The sequence below is a fragment of the Aulostomus chinensis genome, chromosome 2 (assembly GCF_037954235.1).
Source record: "Aulostomus chinensis isolate RoL2024-O1b breed Wild chromosome 2, RoL_Achi_v1.0, whole genome shotgun sequence".
NCBI classification, from domain to species: Eukaryota; Metazoa; Chordata; class Actinopteri; order Syngnathiformes; family Aulostomidae; genus Aulostomus; species Aulostomus chinensis.
Genome location: NC_141321.1, coordinates 16,400,427 through 16,424,018, shown reverse-complemented (window position 1 = coordinate 16,424,018; position 23,592 = coordinate 16,400,427). Strand labels below are relative to the sequence as shown.

General features: G+C 41.5%; 1 protein-coding gene across 2 annotated transcripts in view; it reads right to left on the bottom strand.

Annotated features, from left to right (window-relative positions):
• Window positions 1-23,321, bottom strand: part of gpc5a (glypican 5a) — a 119,244-nt gene extending 95,923 nt beyond the window's left edge. For both annotated transcript variants that reach the window (XM_086194275.1, XM_086194269.1), the window contains exons 1-2: window positions 22,979-23,321; window positions 18,863-19,024 (exon numbers count right to left, since the gene is read on the bottom strand). In XM_086194275.1, the coding sequence (XP_086050401.1) occupies window positions 18,863-19,024; window positions 22,979-23,123 (307 nt within the window). In that variant the 5' untranslated portion in view covers window positions 23,124-23,321. The remainder of the gene's footprint in view (window positions 1-18,862; window positions 19,025-22,978) is intronic.
• Between the last annotated feature and the right edge of the window lie 271 nt (window positions 23,322-23,592).

Below are 23,592 nucleotides of genomic sequence, written 5' to 3'. Positions count from 1 at the left end.
GAACTTCATTACCCTCCTTCTTAACAGACTTCTTCTGCTCCTCATTCAAACATGCTTGCACATGCACACCCGCACACTTCTCTTCCAGTTTACTGGATTTCCTAAAATGACCCCTGTAGTTAAAGCTCACACACATACACATACACAAAGGAAAAGGTAGAGGTATGGGTGATACAGTATATATTTACTTTGCAAGCATCCATAAATACATAGTAATGTGTCTGAAGAGCTCACATCAACATCAGCAAAACCTGTGTTTGGATCTTCAAAGGTTTCCAGGTTTAGAGCTCTCAAATGCCAAAAGCTGACCTCAGCTGAGCTGTTGAGCAACGCAAAGATGGCTTTTATTAATGTGATTCATCCTCTTTGAATGGCTGCGACCACAACAGAGGAGCCCAGTGACATCTGATAGGCTGCAGAAAAGGCCATTCTCCATCTAGAGACGATGAGTCAGTGGCTCTGTGGATTTTGATATACACACTCTAACACACACACACCCACACACAATAAGAGTCAATGACTTACAGGGTGGCACAGTCACTAGGTACAGTCAACAGAAAACTATGTTTTTATTGTTGCTGCGGATAAAGAACATGGAGCTTTGTTGCTCAAGCACGTTTGAAGATATGTCAAGTTTGCGGTGGCTAAAAACAAAAACATGTAAGTCTAGTAACAGTAAAGCATCCTTGTCCTCTTTCTTTGGTACAGAGTAACATGAACTTTTCCTAGCTTGCCATTAATACTTTCACTTAACCGAGGTATAAATAATGCTTCCTGAAAATGTGTACAAATTTGCTTTAGATTTATCTGGTAATAAATATTTTAATTCATGTCCCAACTCACTCTGAAGCAGTAAACTGGAAGCTGAGCTGCCCTGACCGAGTTATCCTAACTGGCTGGGGAGGCTGGCAGGAGGATTGGATATTCAAATCATCCTGTTTTATCTTTTATGGCATGAGAATAAATCACATGGGAACGTTACCTGGCAAGAAAGCAAGGACAGCTCTTATCATGCAGTTGTCTAAAGTCAACACAGCACTTTTTTAAAAACAAGTTTGAGCTGCATTTGACAATCAAACTTTTCTTCACCTGGTCATGCAAGTGGAACAGAAAGGGAATAAACATGTGAGAGGGAGGAAAAATAGCAGGCATGTTAAGGTGAGGCTGAAAGTGTTATTCAGAGTGTGAGAGTGAGCCCTGTGTACCTGCATGCTGCCATCTACAAATAAACCACCAAGAAGAGTGGGCCTTTTATCTGTGTGTGTGTGTGTGTGTGTGTGTGTGTGTGTGTGTGTGTGTGTGTGTGTGTGTGTGTGTGTGTGTGTTGGATCATGTACAAGCATGTTTGAATGAGGATGGGAAGAAAGAAATCCAATATATTAAACTGCTACATGGCCAACATTTCAGCCTGCTGCGTTGTCCGTTCGCCTTCCTTTTAACCTGTCAACAACAGCACCGCAAACACCGTCAGACTGACCACACTGCTCTGCAGACAAAATAGCTTCCTGAGAAGTTAGCAATCCCAGGATGTTTTCTTTTTTCTTCTGTCTGCACGTTAAATAAAGAAACCATTGTTTTAAAACTGAAGCCACCGCCTGCACAGAAGTGTTAAAGAAGTGTGTTCTGGCTCAAGTCAAGGAGAGGAGAGGAGGAGAGGAGAGGAATATTAGAACCAAAGTCGGGTTAATCTATTTCGCCCAGAGTCAGGCTCAAGCTCACCATCATCCCTTATCTATGTGCTTCCTCCTCCACATCAATAAAACACTCCTCCCTACATACATTAGCATTCAACAATGTTTAGCCAAAGTGATGCTGCAATAAATCTGACTACTCCTACCTGAATTGCAACAAAAGCCACTTCCCTCTATCGGCCTGTCTTTACCCTTCATCTCTCCCTCACTGCTGCTCTCCTCTTCCTCCAGGAGGCTTAAAAGTCAATATTTGAGGATCTGTTGCACTGCTTGAACACTTCAAAGAGTACAGAGCTGGGCTGTGAACATAGCCTTTAATATGCCGTTCAGGAAAAGAAGCAGAGGGGGTCAATAAAGTGGGGCACAAGTGCTTTTTGTAAGGGCTGTGAGTGCATGTGTGTGTGTGTGTGTGTGTGTGTGTGTGTGTGTGTGTGTGTGTGTGTGTGTGTGTGTGTAGGTCGAATATCTTTTCAGCTGCGCGTGTAGAAGGCAGGTCAGGTTTGTAAAGATTCTCAGAGGGCACATACATAGAAGGCCAGACAGAGAGAGGAGGGGGAGGCAGCTGCCACAATTTTAAGAGCCAGAGTGAAAATCATAATATCATAATAAAGCTTTCATTAGTTTTCAAAGGTTGCTCTGTGTGCGGCTGTTGAGGGCTTCCTGTGGTGGGCGGCTTTAGGGAGCTGTAAGATGCCAGTGAGGCAGCCAGCAGAGCCGTCATATGTCTGAATGGCAGGCGTAAAGCACGCAGCACGCCTGTGATTACACTACTGAGCTCAATCATTCTGTTACGGCTACATAGGAGAGCCCAGACCTCCGTCAACAGCCCACTGCTCTGTCACACGCACAGCTGCAGCCAGCATACATGTCAAACTATTACAAATGTGTCTGATTTCTTCTTTCGTGTAGTTAAAAAAAAGGGACATGCTTTCTCTGGTTATGTTGAAAGAGTGAAAAAAAAAAAAAACCTGGATCGACAGCTTGATCTAGATCACCACCCCCCCCCCCCAAAAAAAAAAAACCTGAATGAGCTCTTTCTTAGCACATCATGCTTCACCCCTCCACCAAGTTTCATGGAAACTGGTCAGGCAATTTTCACATAATTCAGCTGACAGACGGTTGGCCCTCTCTCTCTCCTCCTCCTCTCCCTCCTAAACATTTAGCAGTAATGTAATATCATTCACATTCATCATATATGAAGGTTTGAGGGGACACATGATGTACATCACCCCTTCATGTGTCCCTTCTGCTTCACATCACAGTAAATCCCTGTAACAAAACTATGATGGTTTAGTTGCATTGCCAGAGATAAGCTCCGATTTCTAAAAGCACAAACTCTTCAATCTAAAACAAAAGGGAATCGCGTTATCATGGCAATACTATCATGACACAGCAATTCTGTGACAATTAATGTACTGAAAGGCATATCGTCTACACAAACATATACAACACATCATGATATCAGGGGAAGTGAAGAAGCTGATTTACTACACACTGACTTCATATCACTCGAGGTTCGGTCAAAAAAAAACAGCTGGTTAATTTTATGGAAAACATTAAAGTTTGGGTCAAATACCAACTTTTGTCAAGGTTCAGCTTCAGGTTACCGTTACCAAGGCAACCATCTTCAACATAGTTAGAACAATAACAGTGGTGGGTCCAGTGAGTACACATTTTGTAGAAGCTGCTTTATCCTTTGACAGGCACACTTTTTCTTTTTCCTTTCACTTTCAAGTCAAGACATCAAGACACTTGCTATGGTTTTATTATGTTATGTATGTTTTTATGATTGGAATTGGTTACAATTCACTTCCAAGCCCATCTCCATCAGCTGAAGTTCGGTTTTTGGATACAAAATTCCTTTTATATTCTGGATTTTTATTCACTCGGACACATGAAGCTCAAAAATGAGGGCATATCTTATTTACCTTGGTAGTTTTGTTTGACACTTTATACCTTGTGAGGTTTTTCATTGCATAAGCCAAAAATGTGCAGAGTACATTGTTTGACTATAAGGACTAATATAACTACACGGCACAATAAAGCCAAACCACGTCGACAACAAAATGTCCTCAGAGTTTGTCAATGAGCCGTGACTAGAGTGCCAACTAAACTTTTTTCCAAGCGCATTTAAAAAAAAAAAACACGCATAAATGTAAGAATATGAGCTCAGATGAGGCTGAAACTCTCCTACTGTGCTTTCTTTAAGACAACAAGACAACCCTAAACAGACAAATCCAAGAAGGGATATAAAGTTTATATCACCAAGTGAGCAGGCCATAAGACGTTGGACTCCCAGCAGTAAAAACAACATTCATTAGTCACTCGTACCAGGATACTGGTGATAAGCAGGACAATTATGCCATTACATCTGCCATGTGGAGACGGAGGACAGGATGAGGGGGAGAGATGGAGAGACAGTGGGCCTGTGTTGTTGTGTTTAGGATTTCATCGCCCAGACAACTATGGTCTAATCCCTGGAGAGACTCCTTCCTCGGCAAGAAATACTTCCTTCCGTCAAACTGACAGAATCAGTGATTTCTCTTTTGCCGCTACAGTGAAATACAGAGAAGAAATGAGAGTCCAAGTGGAGGGAAAACTTCCAGTCATAAAAACTTATTTTTCCCAGTCTCATGTGGATGACCTGGTTCACCCCCAAGTTGGACATCTGAATTATCTTAAGAATTTTGACTTATGAGTATGAGCTATTTAAAAAAAAAAGTGCCTATTGTGGCCTAAAGCTAACTTAACAAAACCACCATAATCAAAGAAACATGGGTCACGCGGAAAGCCGAGGGTGTCAGTTTAGTCTGAGCTGTACACTGTGAACAGTTTTTCAGCTCTCCAGCGCAAACATGACGCTGTAATATTACGCTGTTGTCTCCTAAAGGTTAAACACTGAGTGGACCTCTAAAAATGGGCGGGAATCTGTTGGAAAAAAGTACAATTCCTATTTAGGAGTGCGCTGTATCATCTCATCTAGAGGATGGCCTTAAGACAACAGCCAGCAGCTATAAATCTCCATTTGAAACAAGCACACAGGAGAAAAACAATGTAAAGTGCTGACAAGTGTGTGTATTTTTAGAGCTCATCCCTATGCAGTGAGTGTCTATAAAGCTTGTTGTTGTGTGTAAAATGTGTGTTTGAAAAAATAAAGATAAGACGGACACAAAATGAAAGTGAGTGTGTGTGTGGGGGGGGGGGTGTGGGTGTGACAGACAGAGAGAGAGAGGAGAGAGAGAGCGAGAGAGAGAGACTGATGCTGTCACAAAAACACAGTGGCAGTCCCAGATGTGAAGAAATGTGTTGTTCATTTCTACAATAACAAAAATTCTGACCAAAAAAGGTTCTTCGCCGAGCTTTGATGCAAAGCCAGACGAGCTAAAAACAGATCCTCCATGATCAAAAACTGTGACGTAATGCTTTTGTTTCAGCTGACGAGATAGGACGGAAATGTTGGAGGGGGCATTCAGACAGGTGAGTATGTAGACAGGAGGGTTAGCCTTGAATAGATGACCAGCAGTGTTGGACGTAGAACTACATTTCTAAGTGTGCTGGGTAACATTGTTTTGTTCTATTTTGAACAGCTTTTATGTAGCCAAGTTCTTTAGCTGATGGAGCAGTGCAGTGGCATCCATACAGAGTGCTATTGGCCAAGCACCACTGAGACTCACGCCCAGCGAACTCCCTCTATAGGCAGTTAGTCACAGGCGACCACCTGAAAAACCATCCTGTCTGGATTCATGTTTGCATCTGTGTCTGCACCACCGGCATCCTATGAAGCGATGCAGATGGCGGGCAACAGTGATAAGCAAAAACAGTGTCTCCTGAATAATTTAGCATAGATGCTGCTATAGCATCAGTCATATCTCAACTTCACTCTTAAAAAGAAGAGCAAAGAACACCACCGAAGGTTTTTCTCCATGGAAACAATATTTTTGTCTCCTCCACCAACTTTTACATTAGTTTGCTGATCTGGCTGGATGGTGTTTGCCAGTGATAAACAGTGATCAGCAAATCACCAGCCAGGTATTTATTTAAAGGCTCTGTCTATTTCCAGTTTCAACAGGTGACTCTCAAATGTCTGGGGTTAGCTCCCTGCTGCAGTCTGAAATGCAACTGCTTCAGATGCATGAGTGACTCCATCGCCATTTGTGCAGAGTGAGTTGTTGGTGAAATGAATCCTGAACAACACAAGACTCAACCACGTCCCCATGATTAACTTGAGAGTGAGGAGGTTAACCCTGAAGCTGTCATCCAGGCTCACCAAGTTAGTCTGGCCTTTAAGGTGGACTGACTGTTCCAGCCTAGCTGGCATTAACCAAGGATAATTATTAGCAATAATAACATCTTTCTTTGGATGATGCGGAATTCCTATGGCTCAGTTCATCTAATGCTCTTAATCCAAATGTAATTATACAATCAAATTGGGCGCTAGTACAGAAGTCAGTTTACTCTTTTGATACTGATGTTAACTAAGATTTTAGGTAAAATGAATTTTGATCAACTTAAACTGGACTGAATCTACGAATCAAAATAACTCAAATGTGATTCCATATCTAAAAGCTACAAAAATCAACAACTGCGCTGAAATGGATATCAGATCAGCTGTGAACGGGAAACTCACAGAATGAAGAGGCCTGGGAAAATAGCTTGAAGTTTCTCTGTTAAATCAACAGTTTTCCCAGCAAAGTTAGATATCGACGGCAAGCATTTAGGAGTAACTGTGGGAAAATACAATTTAAAAAAATGCAATTTGCATAATTTGAATTTCTGTGGACTAAAGGAAAATAAAGATAAGAAACAGAGCTCCACCACACCAGTATTTGTGAATGAAAACATGACCACAGAACCACGTCATTAAGTAGACAGAATTGGACACAAGATTAGAGCAGTGCTACACAAACCAGGAGCTCAGAGCAGCTGAGGAGGACAACAGCTGTGATTAGTCTGACTACGTTGTTTCGTTGCAGCGGCCCAAACGCCTGGATTGTTGAAGGCTATTGACTCTGATCCTGCTTCCCTCTAAATCCTCATCCTCTGACTTCAAACACTGTTCAAAGACTTTCAATAGGATCTGGCATCCTCCCAACTTTCTCTCCATCAGCCGCTCATTCTTCTTCTTCTCTGCATTCTTTTTCACTCTCTTTCCTCCCCTGGATCAACTGTCCAGCCTTGAGTCACAAAGCCAAGCCCAAATTCTGTGGGAATCTCGAGGAGGCCCCCGCTTTGGCCGGCATACACACACATACGCACGGTTAAACACACACTCTTCTTGTGAGGAGTGACAACAAAGAAGGCACGGCTGTAACCCGGTGCACAAAGAGTCAGGCAAATGAAAGGTCCTAAACACAAAAGAGCGGAGGGCAGCTGTGAGAGTCGACCTGTGAATTCTTCACATAAATCCAGCTCAACACGTTCGAAATGCACAACTATTTATCACACTCTCCATCCAGCTGGGGCAAAGCTGTTGTTGTCGCTCCTCGGAATCACAGTTTTTTACTACATTTTCCTATCACCTCACCAACAGGTTGAATGTTTGCTGATACAATAGCAAGTACACGTCTAAGGCTGCTATGTGAGGCTGCAGTTAAATTCTCAGTGGAGCTTAGCAGCTAAGTTCACGTGCACCTCAGCATATTACCAAGGTAACATGGCGAATTAGCCAAGTCCCGGTGAGACTGGTTGGATTTTGGAGATGTTTGGTCAGAAAACAAAGCACTGATTAATTAATTGTAATATTTTTTAAGCCAACAACAGCATGGTTTTAGCTACTTGAAACTTTCCCACAATGCAATTCAGTTTCATACAAAGGTCAGCAGTTGATATGAAATGAGGGATTCACGATGTTAGATTTGAGCCAAGATGTTGATATTTCTGCAACTGATTTGGCCAAGAACAGATATTTATAAATGTTGATTTTTTTTTTTCATACCCTTAACGGGAATAAGCGGAAGAAAATGGATGGATGGAAGGATGGATTTTTTTTTAATAAATCTATAACAAAACATAATCCCTTTTATACAGTATATTAACATTTTACACAGACTGTGAAATTATCTCCAAGCAATGTGGCGAAGCCTTCACATTACATATTTATTAAATTGTTTCCTCATCATTACTGATAATATGCAATCCCCATTAGCAGTGCGTGATTTCTTAGGACATAAATAGTGCATGACTCATCAATGAAAAGTGCAAATACAGTAGTCGAGACAACATGCATGCCCTTAACACAGGTTAGTACATTAAAAAATGTACACGTGTGGATATATTCTGTGCTGAATCAGGTGTTAAAGCATATCAGTATGCATCAATAGTAAAGCCAAACATAGCTGCATCAAAATTGGTTGATGCATCAGGAGAGACTATTTATTGGAGCATCCTGATCAACCCAACACTAGAGCAATCCATCTGACTGTGGTTGAAATATTTTAGTCTAGATTAAAGAGAGCCTGTCTAAGTTCATATGAAAACTGTTTCTTTACATCTCCATTTATTATTAAATGATATTAACCATTTAACACCTCTAAAGCCAAGTGGTTTCCAGTAGAGGCAGTAAAACTGTACACATGATAAAAGCTGCTGCTATGAGAGATGGCCGAGGTTCCCCTGAAGGAAATGTAATATTCATCAAGACAAAAGATCTTAAAATGCAGAGTACTAAAAAAAGCAGCCTGTTTTCCACAACTCAGGCTAGAAGCCAGTTTGTGACCAACATAGAAACTTTACTGGAAGGGAACACTGTGTGACTGTAGTCACTGCTGCAGGGCTACTCAGGGCTGGTCACAGCACAATATCTTGGTGAAGAAATTACTGTTTTGAACGTCTGGTAGAAGCGCGGATTGCCAGGGCGCAAATAGGTTAGCATAGTGGCTGCTGCAGCTCTACTTTTGGGTGAACTCCTGGCTGGCCTGGTGATCACAGTAGAGATTACAGCACATGCAGTCAAAGAGTTTATCTGGTTCAACTGTATTCTCTTAGGTAGTATGAACTGTTTTGCATCAGTGGATTAATTTCTTTATGATTCAAGTCAAACTTGTGCATTACATCTGTAGTAACATGCTTCGTTTGGACCAAGTAATTTTTTAAAAATAGGCTTTTTTTTCCCACAATCAACAACTGATTTTTTTGAGGTGAAAAGTTTCATTTATTTGTTTTGGACGTTTAAAATCTGGTGAAAATGTATATTTCCCTTAGTGAGTTAAAGCAGTTAATCCATATCATCCTTGGCACTTAAGCAAATAGGTTAAGGTGAATGTTTTTACACTTTATTACTTGACTGACAAAGAATCATGGGGAAGCCAATCTGATGACAAATGAATGACTGCGGTCAGACACCAATTTAATGTTAAAAAAAACACACACCTCAAACTTACACACTCAATCATTTATGGTTACAATTTGCATTCTTGTATTAGTAGTTTAGGCAACCTTTTGTGCCCGAATCAGCTGAAGTGCTGCTGCCTACGCTGCAGCCCCTCAAGCCTCCTCAGTCCTGGATGTTGCCTCTCTGTTTTCTGTGACCATACACAACTTGCTAGCATGCGTGCTCTCAGCTTCATACACGATCCTTTCTAACATTTCCACTGGTTGCTAAGCTACTGAGTGTGGCAGGAAGTGGCTCCGTGTTTGAAAGGATTGTACTCGTTCAGTGAGGCATCAAAGCCCATCCAGGTGACGAATATTATATCAAATACTAAAGAACCTTCTTCCGGTCGATGCTACATCAACACGCATCAACCCGGGCGTGTCAGTGATGCTACGCTTAATTCTAAGTGATGAAGCTGACAGATAAACCTCTGAAAACCCAACAACCTGAAAACATCCCTGATTTTAATGTAGCATGGAGGGGTTTATTGATAAAACAATAATATGACTATATAATGATGGATGTTCAGCTGTAACTGACTCTTTGCCCACAAATATTACTGCCTACGGGGCTCTAAAAACAGCACTGGTCGTGAGTCATAGGTCAGCTGGTTGGTTTGAACTTGCAGCATAATGAACCCATAAACCTAAATGACTGTGTTGTTGGCAACACTGCATCCATGGTAATGAGTTGGGAAAAAAGTTACGTTCATTTATGTTTTGGTTGTTAGTCACAAATAATGAGTACTTTCCATTATGTTGTTCTGTATTTCATATCGTTGCTAGTCTGGGTCCAAACAACTGACAAACAACATTTAGAAAAGAGGAGACACGTTCAAAATAAAAGCTTCCCAAAAGTAGTTGAAGCATGTAAACTTGAGACATAGACCTCCTGTACACACCATGTTACTCATAAGCCATGGGCCTAGGTTTTTGTTGCTGGTTGATGAGGTTTCTATAAATTATATTTTTGTTTTCGTGCTCTTTTCCATTTTTGTATATGGTTTTGCACCATCCAAAGCAGCCAGACCAGCCAGATGGCTTTGTTTTGAGCGTGGGAAAAAGCTGCAAATTAAACCAAACACTGCAGGGCGAAGACATTCATGCATCCATGTGTCCTTCCTCCACCAGCCTGTCAAACCCTCAACCAGACTTTCTAACTAGAGACAACATGAACAACGGAGAGAGTTCCTCACGGCCCTTCAAAGACTCAGTTTGTGATGATAGATTAACTGATTACACATATGCAGGAAGAGAGGGATTTCAGAATCTTGAAAATAAAAACAACCACAGGATGCCATCTAATATCAATGTAAATCATTCAAATCAGATAGCAGAGTAGTAGATTATGGAGGTGCAGACCTCCAGCAAGGCAAATGTAATAACACGCCATGTTAAACAGATCAGACCGCAAATTGAATGGCTTCTTCCTTGGCTCATACTTCATCCTGCCAACAGCCAGCCTGGTAGTTTTGGCATCATGTTGCTTACAGAGAGACGGCAACACAGCAACAAACCACAATTGTCACATATTAAACACACTGTCCCTTACATATATACATACATATATACATATTTATATAAGGGATAATAACCTGAGGATTAGTGCTCAATTTTTGGCATTGCTTTAAAACTACTCTTTGATAGGACTGATATCCAGGATGTTTTGGTTTAGTATTATGGGCACTGGCTTTACTGACCTCAACAAGAACTACATTTATACGCTGAAATCCAAACTCGCTCTGCAGTGATCAAGTGTTTATCATCAACAGTCACACCGGCTTCATTTCCCTCCCTACTGAGAACGCCATGTTTGGCAAAGACCATGTTGTACTAATTTGACACCTGACTGTGGTCTCCTCTCAGTCAAACCGTGGGGCCGCCGCCATTCAAGTATGTTCCTTTTTCAATTCAGAGATGAATAAAAGATGGGCAGCAGATCCTCCAAGAGCTGATAAACAAAAACCCATTTAGCTTTTGAGTGCAAACAGCAAGTCCTGAACTCAACAAGGTGACGTTCCGGTTGAATGACAGCGAGACTCCCTCCTCAGACGATGAAGCTGTAGCTCACAGTTAGAAGCATTACGAACACAACAGCAGGTCTGACTGACCGCCTGCTGGTGTCTCATGCAGAACTGACTTTTTCCCAGGCTGGAAACCAAAATGACACATTGACTGGAAAAACGACCACAAGCTGCACAGTGTAAATAGCCTCAACAGCATCACCACTCAGACATTTCAGTAACAGCCGCATTCGATTGATAACAGTCACTCGCTACTTGCTCATCAAGTGTCACACTGGTGGGAGATTATTTATGGAAGACTATAAATACACTTTTACTTCCTTGTGTTTCCTTTCCTTTGATGTTTTCTACACTTACTCTTCTGAAATACTCTGCAACTTTCAGCCTTTGTGGGCTCACGATGCCTGCATGTAGTCATTCCTTGCTGTGAGGGAATACTTTCACATTTTGAAAATACACTTTCTGCTGTCTATCAAGAACAAAATTAGATCAAACCCACTGTTGAGTTTGTACATGTACGACGATGGAGCTAGGGCATAATTAGCATAGCAGGAGGACTAGAAGCAGCTAGCACGACTTTGTCCATAGTTAATAAAATCTTTTGTTTGAACTGTTAAAACAAGAAATATCAAAATTCAGCTTCTAGGCCGGAGAGCAGTAGGTGACCTTTTGTTGAGAGAACCCGAGGCAACGCTGATGTCTGGGTTGGCTTACAAAAATTCATGAGCTAAACATTAACACAGTCACTTCCACCACTGTCCTCTAAATACCCTCTATTACACCTCCCTTTTTTTAATTTTGTGTCTATGTTCATTTGTATTAAACACACAAGATACAAAGTGCTCATAAATGAGCTTCAAAGATGCTGGTAGTTGTATTTTTGCAACCTTGAGCAGAGCTGAGCCTCTTGCTTAGTCTCAATGTGACTTTTCTTATGTAACTCTCAGCAAGAAACCTGACAAGCTTTTTTTTTTTTCCAAAGAGGTGAAAAAGTTTCTATCCGAGACTTTTTATGCTGATAATTAAGATAAACTTCACAGCGGACGTGCCGGCACATGTTGTTATTGGATTCTAGTGAAGTTGGACCATGACTGCCTGCCTCTCCAGATTATTATTAATACTTCACTTATTACCTTATATGCCAAAAGTCACTGCTGATGTTGTTCACAGAATCTGGAGTAAGCATCCATCCTGTAGCAAACACACCACCGAATCAAAAAGAGGGCATTGCTTTGATGTGGTTTTCTCTGTTTTGCTATGATTTCAGTGACCCCCCCCCCCCCCCCGATGCTTTCTGAAGCATCTCAACAGCTGATCTAGTTGCCCCGCGGGCTGCTGGGATTGAACAGGTCGGTTGCCATGGATGTAAGTCAAACCTGTGTGGGATGGGGGAAAAAAAAGATATCCCCAGAAGCTCTGCTCAGCAGGCTGCATATTTGCGCATTAAGTGGACACCGTGCAGGAACCTCACAGCCGGTGGATGAAAACATGCAGCCCTGAGAGACTCACCAACCAACAGCGAGAGGGAAGATCTAATGTGCTGGAGAGCTCAAAGGCTGTCTGCTTGACAGTATTCCATCACTTTGTTCTTTTTCTTTTATATGCTGCCCACTGACCAGATTATTATTATTTTTATTATTTTTTTTGAACTTGTGGTCAAGTTCATTTAAGGACGAGGTACAGAAATATTGTGGCGCTTTGCTGTGAAGAACAGAAATAAATTTGAAGCATTACTGCGGGATGAGCTACAGTGCTTTGAAGCTCTATACTCATAATTAACAGCTCCAGTGCTTGATTTGCTTATGTACGTTACTCATTATATCAAAGTGCTATTTCTACATGAAAAGATTTTTATAAATGTGGCCCACTACAAACAAAAAAAACACGAGTCTCCCTCAGGATAAAAATATGAAAATAGCATTTTATAGACTTGTTTTATTTCCCAGTGTCTCCTGAGTGTTCCAGTGTGTTCTCCATCTACAGTCTTCTACTTTCTTCAGGCCCCCTTTTCTTTTCAGATGCATCATATAAAGATGCCTAATTGAAGGCCTTGCACATAACAAATGACCACATTAGCCTGCCCCCCTTTTAGCTCGCCAATCTTCCTGTCTGCTCGTCTTGCATTATACACTCCACTTGCTCTCTGTTGTTTCTCAAATTACAGTGCAGGCTGCCAATCATCTGCAACCGAAGGGTCTTGTGTGTTTCTGCACAGCACCAACCTTCCCTCAGAATAGAAACCCCCTCCTGTCTATTTTACTCCTTCACTCCGTAAATTGTTTATAAGGAAGTAAAAGACAGCAAAAACCAGGTGGTGAGGACAAACAGACCAAAACCCTGTCTTTCTCTCTCTCTCTCTGACCTTCCTGCTCTGGAAAAGTTGTAGGCAAAATGAGGTTTTAATCCACTGTAGCCATCATCTGCTAAGTTGTTGGCTCATTAGAATGTGAAAACAACTCACACAAAAAGCCACAGTCCAACAAGATGAATAAGAAATAATCCACTTGCATTGATTCAGCATTATTATAGGAAAGACATGTTAAATGCTTGACTCTATGTCCACACATGAGCAGCAAAACAGGTCTTTTAGCCTCCCAACTGTGCTAAGATGTAATAGCATTTTAAGACATTTCTGAGTCTCCGTGCCTCCCATACATATGGTGCAACCGAAAGTTTTTCTCCATGTAACAAAGACTCTTAAAACCTCCCTCTGGCTGAGCAGAACAATGCCATGTGGGTGGCTGTGTGTGTGTGTGTGTGTGTGTGTGTGTGTGTGTGTGTGTGTGTGTGTGTGTGTGTGTGTGTGTGTAAACAGATACTGTGGACATGCGTCACTTGCTGATCAAGTATCTTCAGCGTAGACTGGATAAAAACAAAGAACAACAGTGACATTTCTATTGATAATTCAGTGAAAGCTATGTTAAATATCAACCACTTTTCATCATACTTTTATGCAAATTATCAAGAAATAGTACAATTCTTTGCAGTAATTTCCAAAAGCCTGTACAATTGTGCTGACCACCTGTTATCGTATCACTAAGGGTGGTCTTAATACCAGGTCTGTGCAACGCCATCTTGAAGACCAATGAGACTTTTTTAGCTGACAAAAATAAAGTGTATACGTGAGTACAGAACTGTTCGTGTCACATGTACATGGTGTGCTTCTCTTGTGTACCGGTTGATTTCCATGCAAAATCAGATAAAATCCTCCCTCCAACAGACATAAATTGAGGGATGCATCTCTGCTTGGATCAGTGTTTGGGTGTCTGTGCACCAGATAAAGGTCAATCGTTTAAACACAGAGCTTGTCTTTGTCCCAGGGAGAGATGACCCTCTCACTGAACCCTCCATGTCCACTGATAATACTACTGTGGTGCAATCTCAGACTCCCGAGCACCTCTGAGTGATCCTGGACAGCCATCTGTCCTGCTCTGCCCATGCTGCAGAGTCAAAATTCAACCTTTCCTTATGAGGGAAGCCACACAACTCTTGGTGTAGCTGCTTTTCATCTCAAGCCTGAACTACAGCAGCGTGCCTCTGGCTGGGCTACCCGTCTCTGACATCTCTCTTACTCTTCCAGTCGCTTCACTGGCTTCTCATCTTTGTACACATCAAATTCAAGATAAACCTAGAGGCCAGTTCAGACTGGACAGGTTCCAAACCTTGTCACAGTCTCTCAGCTCCAAAACCTCTGCAGGTCGCCTCACCCTTCCATCGCTAAGCAACAGGGGACTCATCGCGACTAGTCCCGTCTCTGGCATTACAATGTTGGAATAAACTCTGCTCTTCTGCCACAATCACTGCCCATTTTTCAACAACGACATTACACCTGGACCCTCCTTGAATTAACTCATCTGGTTAAAAACCTTGGAGAAGTGTCACTCAATCCTCTGCGATGCACAGTTGGTCCACTGCTGTTGAGGAAATGTACTCTTACAAGTCACTTTGGACAAAAGTAACAACTAAATAATGCAATGAAAAGAACATTAGGATTACAGAGCATCAAAAGCTTAACTGTTACTTGTAGTCTTACATTACATGTAACCCAGTCGACAACATCCAAATATTAGATCTTTACAAACAAAAACATCTTGCAAAATATCATCAAACTGTTTTCAAGAATTGTTTTTGTTTTTTTCACTCCCTTCCAGAACCAAATGAATGTGCTCCAGCCAGCCTGAGTCTGGCAGATCAAGATTTTTATGCCATGAAGTGTTAGTAAATGCAGTTTTATTCTGGCAAGACTACCAGTTTTGGCCAAAGGGGCCACCAAAGTCAACACAAACCCAAAGTTCACAGCAGCTGTTGATCCAGTGAGTATTTGTTAGTTTCCTTTGGGGTTTTGGCAGGTGGTTGGTGACATATAACAAAAAGTTGAATATATCAACTTGTAAAAACTGTGAAAAGAGTTTCTTGATGAATGTCCCTATAATTTATCATTGCTTACATTTCTTTCCTTGTCTTATACTTGAAGCTTTTACTCTTGTGTTGCTTTAATCCTGTTATTTATGTCCATCTGTTTTTGATGAGTGCTATTACTGTTGCTGCAGTTATTTCCCCTTCAGAGCGTGAATAAAGTACAGACCTCACCGCATCATCAAAGTTACAATCCACAGATGAATGAATGATGAGAATAACTGTTAGTTGTTTAAGTTTACATAGAGGAATCCCTTAGGGAAGCCTTATTGACTTTATAGATGTTCGTTCTAGGAGCAGCTATTCTTTTGAAGCGTTCCCCTGCCTACATGCTGGAAGCAGCTGCTAGTGTTTGTTGACTGATGAATTGGTTTTAAACACGGATACAACCAAGCTCATGGTTTTCCCTCATACAGAGGTACTACCACAGAACATTAAAACTATTGCCACCTCTAAAGGAAAACCTAAAGAGCAGTTTTTTAATTACAAATACTTGGGTTTCTCCCTAGATCAGGAGCTTTTATTTAAAGCCCATATTAATATTCTGGTCACCAAACTACGGGTGAAGCTTGGGCTCTTTTTCAGGAATAGACAACCCAGTCTCATGTCAAAATGTGAAAAGGCTACAACATGAGACTGGGTTGGAATAGAACCTGCTCCTCTCTCAGGGTCAGAGAGAAATTAGTGACAGCGACCCTCTCGCCCATTCTTGACAATGGGGATGTGCTTTATTTGAGTGCATCATCCCAACGTCTCAAGTCCTTGAAAGCTGTTTTTCATTAGTCCTGAGATCTGTCGCTGGCTTAAGTCGTCTCACCCACCACTGAGAATTGTATATGAGATGGAACTTGCCTTCTTTGAGTGCACACAGATATGCATAATTGGCTGACCCTAATTTATAAGGCTCTTTTATGCTTGACTTATGTGCTTTATTGCAGAAAACAAGCAACTACTACGCCTTGCGTTCTTGTACTACACTTGTTTTCTCTGGTCCTCGGGAAAGGACTGAATTAGGAAAAAGAGGTTCTCAACTGTCAGCTTTCCCTCGGCATGGAATACACTACAGACTGAACTGAAACTCCCTGAAGATATTCCACTTGGAGCCTTTCGTTCTATCCTGAGGGACAGACAGCGTTAGACCATTGAATAATGGCTGAATTTCTAAAATCTTACAAATTGTTGTTTTTATTGTTGTGTTACAGCTCCCGCACTTTATTTTTTAAAAGAAAACGCTATGTTGGGTTAGGGTAAGGGTTAGTGAATGTATTTATACCATCATTTCCTAAAACTGTTCTATTGACATGTGCTGCTGACCTCTGGGCCATGTAAACCTCGTGAAAGAGATCCTGATCTCAATGGGTTTCTAACTTGGTTTAATAATGAATAAGTTAAAAAAAAATGAGAGTTGATGTTGACAAGGACCTCTGTTTGGTTTGGCTGTAGCACACGCTGGCTGCCATTCCACAGATGAAACCATGTAAGTGCTCCCCCCTTTTTTTTTTCTTCTTTTTTTTTTAAGTATTTTCTAACAGCTACCCTTTTCCTGCGGCTTTTCAGCTGAACTGTGTGAACAAACCTGTCAGCACCTACAGGAAGTGAAAGGAGGAAGTTAGAGGAGCAGAAAGAAAACACATTTTCAGAAAATTACAGAGGAGCCAGACTGAATCCAAAAAAGGATAAGGTTGGTGACTGTTTTTACTTTCATACTGTCAAGAAAAAGGCCTGATATTTCTGGATTCCGAATATTTTGACATGTTCCTTATATACCATTGACACAGTCATTTATTCAGTTACCCATCCCCCCACAGATCCTCATGCTGCGCTGAATACTCCTGGTCTGAATAATGCCTAATACATAGCAATGTTTGCTAAAACCACAGCTGCTGTTGACTATCAAACTATATTTTTTGATCTACATTATTTGTTTGTTTGTTTTAATTTTCATTGTTCAGTTTGTAGAGCAAGCAGATTGACTAAGAAATAAAGAGCCAATCATTGGTACAACTTTTAAAAAAAAAAATCAAGATCGGTAAATGATCACAAAAAATATTTGACATTGACTCAATATTAATACTTTAATCATTCTAAAGATGCATTCTGTCATTTTTGTTCTGCTTTTCCACTTTGCTTGTTGTGATTTCTTCGTAGGATTTGATGAGAAATACACTGGGGCTGAACATTAAATCAAGTTGTTATTTAAATCATAACAAGCAATCGTTGCTAAAGGCTAAATACGTGTGTGTGTCAATAAATGAGAGTAATGAAGTACAAATGGTGCTTCAGAGATATCCCAGCATGCAAACGGTATTCCAAAGACTCCAGAAAACATCTTAGATGCCCACAAAAATCACACCGTTTCTTTCGTTTCCGAATGCTTTTCAAATGAAATGTGAATAAAACAATATCAGTCAAATTAACTGCACTTAGATGTGTCTAAATTAAAGTTTACAGTATGATCTTACATCAGTCTTTCAAGCTTTTACATAAGCCAACATTCATAGGACTCTTTGGTTAACTTCATTACGAATGCTGAATATTTTAGTTCAGAGCCTGAATAGAGTTTGAAAATCTGACGACAAAAGCAAGGTCATTCCCGGGTAAACCGCATCTGAAAAGCACGACTCTCCCATAAATCATTTGAATTTAAGAGGAGGATAACTGCACGTCTTTAAACCCAGAGACATTGTTAAAGTGAATTGGCTTAATGATACGTCTGAGATGGCACACTCAAGTCATAAGCCCTGTATTTGTTGCCCACCCTTTTCTTTCGTCATATGACAGGTATTAGTGGGAGAGAAAACCTCCCACAGCAGGCAGCGGGAGCACTCAGACAGACAGGTCGCTGCCTGTAACTGCTGCAGAGAGATTGATGGAGGGGAACGAAAACAATGAGAGGAGGAACTTGAAAGAGTGACGGGCAGCCTGTTAATGGCGAGATAACTAACTAAATATGAGGGTTTGACTTTATAATGAGGATACAGCAGAGTAGGACATCCCAAACCGTAAACAAAAACCTCCTCCTGACAGGCGTTGCCCCTAAAGACGGCCTCCCAAGGCTCCTTCAGCAACAGCAGACTTATCTAATCTCTGATCAGAGTGTGGCGGTAGATCTGGAAGGAGGACAGACGCTGCTCTGTTTGCTCTGATGTGGAGCCACACACACACACACACACACACACACACACACACACACACACTGACTTATCCACTGTTTTCACAGCACCCATACAAACACGAACGCTGAAGCGTGTACTCCATCAAGGAAAACAAACGCAAACAAACACACACACATGTACAATCATCCACATCTTAACTCAGCAGGCGTGTCGGTTTCAGCTCGCACGCCACCCCCACTCTCACCTTGAAAAGCAGCCACATTGCGAGAGATGAGAAACTTCAGGCTGGTACTGGATGTCTGGAGAAGGTTCTGGATGTCTCTGCGAGCTGCCAACTGGTACCTCTCCTCCATCTTTTTGGTGCAGCAGGTCTGGTTCTTGGACACGCACACCTGAAGGTCTGAACCTGAGAGTTATAAATCAACATTAGAGGTCAAAAACAGAATGGAGAAATGCTGAAATTTTATTGTGAAAAGGTAAAGCAGGTTTTCATTTGCACTTTTCACATATTTGTTTGAGTCAATGAACTACACTGAAAAATAAACAATCTTTGGGAAGCACAGAGGGTTGTTTACCGGCACGGTTCTCTCCTCTTACCTTAGTCATCACAGATACTGCATGTGTGTGACAAGTCTAAAGAGGGTTTTACATTGTGACTGCGTCCTAATTGATGAATGATGTCACTACAGGAGCTGACCAGGGAGCTTCATAAACGAATGGAAAACAGATCATTTCAAATAAGGCACCACAGAGCAAACACCAACAAAAACAAGCATAGAAAATCACAGTGACCCACATTCATGAAACGTTCGTACACTAAGGGATGTTTTTAAGCCCTTAATTTAGTCTTACAGGCATGAAGCAAAGCCTGATGATTAGTAATTCCTCCCTCCAGGTATCTATGATATAACATTAAAGGTATGGGAGTTCATACCTGCACACAAATTTGTACGTAAGAACATTTCATGCCTGTCCTGAGGTGAGAGGTGGTCATACGGCTCTGTCACATCACTGTATACAACATATGGATCATATAATATTTGTGTTTTTGGACTATTGCAAAGGAAATTCCTCCTTGCAGAATTAAAAGCAATCATTATAAGAGATCACTCAATAAAGCAAAGATTTTGGAATGTTCCATGGCCAGAGGAGGGGGGGGGGGCTGATTAATTTGACAGGTGGGCCCACAAATGAGATGCATCACTCCTAATGTAACTGACATCTAATCGATTCTGACATTATTTAAAATATCTTAAGATATTTTTCATTTCCAGGTATCGTCTTTGTTTGTATGAGGAAACAAGACTCACATCAGGTTAAAAATCCTTTTCACCACACAGCGGACCAAATATTTATTTCATCCAGATGGTTCGATGAGTCTTTAAGGGTTCTGAAAATACCTCCAGAGGGTTATTAAATTCTTCTATTTATCTTGAAGGAAAACAACCCCCCCTCCCACACACACACACACACACACACACACACACACACACACACAGATTGCATGTGCTCCTTAGGGTGCTTGATTTTCAACAACACATTCCATAGACATGCGAGGCAGGTGGAGTGCCTGAAGATATGACCACGGGAATGTATCCAGCTATTCTGTGTGTGTGTGTGTGTGTGTGTGTGTGTGTGTGTGTTTCATCTGTAAGATGGACAGGCAATGTGAATTTCTCCCTTCAGATGGAAACAAGACAGGGAAAAAAAAGCATCAATAAACTTCCATATCAACTGTTGAGGTGAAGTAAAAAAAGTAGCACCTAAAATGAGCTCATGTGAAATATCGCTCATAAATCACTAGAATAAAAATGTAAAACCTCTGGGGAATAAAAAGAAAAGAAAAAAAAATCTCTTTGGAGCAGAAAACCCAAACTGCTCCTCTGATTCAGAAGGGGGATCTGTGTCATAGTTATCACCCCCCAGAGAGATGTTTCTGATTTTCCACTATCAACAAACGTAAGCAATCTGAACACATACGGGACGATTGAAACACCTTAAAAGCAACTCAGCCTCCCTGACATGCCGAGGCAGAGTGTAGAGACACTATCAGCTCCTCGGCAGGTTCAAGAGCACCAAGAAAGCCGAGCCGGAGCGATGGCACACATGAGGGAATTCCATCCTCAGATAAGAGGACATGAAAGTGCTTCAGGTCTTGGGTTTTTCACCTAAATGCTTCTCAGACGACAGTTTTCCAGCCACCGTGCCTTCTTCCTGTTCCTGACCTCAGCCAGAGGCTTCTTATCACACATGGAAGAAGTTCTGGGATTCCTGGACTTTATGGAGGTTATTTTTCATGAGCTCACACTCAATCATAGATAAATCTTTAAACAAAAAAAACAACAACAACAAAAATCACACTCAAGGATCAACTTCCTCTCCCTTCACCCGCATCCAGAGCTGCAACAATTAAACTACTGTAATAAAATCAACTGCAGGCGGTTTCAATAATCAATTAATCATTTCAGTCTTTTTCCAAGCAAAAATATCAAACATTTTCCTTTTGCAAAGTCTGAGTGAGTTGAGTCCTGTGCTTTTATTTTGTATATATATAACATGAAATGAAAGTTTTGGGGTTTTGGACCATCAAACAGACAAAAAAGCTGCTTTGAGCTCTTAGAAATGTTTGAAAATGTTCTTCATGTCAAATATTTGGCGGATTAATGGATGATGACAATCACCTTTAGTTGCGGTGGTCGACTGACTCAGGTTTTTCAGTGGCCAGCCTTGTTATTCAGATAACAGCCTGGCTGATGGCTGATATCAGTTGTTGTTTTTATTGTTTGTTTGGAGGGTTTTTGGAGGACGGGGCATATCGTAAAATACATCAATTTAATCATAATAACAAATGAGGAAAATATTCCTGAAATATAGTGAATATTTATCAAATAAAAAGTTGAGACGGGAAAAAAAAACTATAAAATTTGTACGCTTTTTTGTCAGTAAAGAACATTATGATGTTATTTTAACACTCTCGTGTATTTTTCACTTGAACATAGAAAAATATGAAGATAATGGACCTATGCAGCGGCAGCACGGTGGTGCGGTGGTCAGCACTGTCGCTTCACAGCAAGAAGGTTCTAGGTTCAAGTCCCGGCTCCAGCACAGGATCTTTCTGTGTGGAGTCTCCATGTTCTCCCTGTTCCTGTGTGGGCTCTCTCTGGTTCTCCAGCTTCCTCCCACAGTCCAAAGACATCAAGAGGGGACGAGGCTGATTGATACTCTAAATTGACCGTAGGTGTGACTGTGAGTGTGAATGGTTGTCTGTCTGTTGTATGGATGCCCCCCCCCCCCCCCAACAGGATAAGTGGTAGAAAATGGATGGATGGTTGGATGGATGGTATAAAAGCAGGGTTTGGATGGACGTATGCAGCTGATGTCAACATAATCGGCCAGACTGACTGATAAATCGGTCTACCTTTTCTACCCACACTGCCACTCATCTGAACCCATCAGGGAAGCAATCTACATCTCTTGTGTGTGTGCGGGGGGGTCCAGTTCTAAACAGTGGCAAGTGTTTTCACAGGGAGCTTATAATTAAACTGAAGAAGGCACAAAGGTTGTTTATCTCAGTGAATAACAGGTGGCAGTACGGCCAAGATATAATTCCAAACAGGCAGGAAGGAAGGGATGATGGCAGTGGTCTTTTCAGGGTCTTTTAAAGGTTCAGGAGGAATTTCTGTCACTTGGATCTGCGTCCTCACAACAGCAGTGGAGGAAAAGGGTGGTGAAGTTTAGAGGCAGCACTTTGTGGCCAGTCAACACCAATAAGATTTACTGTTCCAAGCAGACAGAGAGCAACGGCAGCCTACTCTTTGAAAAAAGAAAAAAGAAAAAAAAATCACACCCATAATTCCCCCAAAACTTGAGGTGAGCTGACTTAAATTATAGGTGGTGTTCTGAAAGTTAACAGGCGCCTAGTTTACTTAACTTTACACAAAATAATGCCTGTTTATCCCCGCAAGCCACTTATGTGCTTCACACAGCAGCAGGAGTCAAGCTGAACCAGCCAGGAAGTTCTAGGTCTTATAGAGGAGGTCAAAACTGCACAACCGATGCCCATTTTTACTCTTTGGACTGATTCAGCATCTCCCCTTCGAAATCACACACAAAAAAACTGCAGGTACCGACACTAAAGCTCTCCTCTCCTGTTGTATCACTGCAGCAACACTATGGTCTCTAAAATGGGCTTTAAATGTGTTTGGCTGCCTCAGAGAACTCAAAATGACAGGTCCAAGTCAATGAGCTACTGGGAAATATTATACTGGCGCAAACAAGTTGATAAACCTTGGAAAATGATAAAGTTTATGACGTGGGGATGTGATTTTTTATGACCCAAGATTGTTTAACTCCTACTTACCTGGTCTAGGACTTAGCGGCAGCAATTGATTTGGTCCGATTTGCCTGAGTTGGAAAACTTTGCGCACTTCCTCGCATTTGTTTGTGTCCCCAACACGACAGAAACACGCCAGGAAAAAGATGCAGCTGGTCCACGGCACACGCATTTCTGATAAGATAAGGTAGCTCCCCACAAAAACACAGGGTGGACTCTCTTTGGAAGTCCCGGTGTCTTCGAACCTGAAATAGTCCGCTCAGGTGAGCCCACGTCGCAGGTTTCAGATCCGGGCGAGCATTTAAATCCAGTCAGAGGGAAAGTTGCGGCGGTGTGAGAGTGTTGCTAGTCGGCATGTTGGCCGAGTTGGCTGGACCGACAAGGAAGGCGGTACCGTGATGTTACCTGTCTTTCGTGCTGGAGCGCAGACCGACGGCGCCATCTGCTGGACAAACGGCGAGAAGCATCTATTCCAGCTGATTGATTTCAACGTAAATGGAATACAGTCACACGTCGACTCTCAACACCATTTGGATTTGACGTGAATCTTTTTAAATCAAATAGATATTGTTTTATTTCATCTCGCTGTGCGATTAGAAATAACTACATAGACACGATGCGTATGTGATTACCCTTGAGTA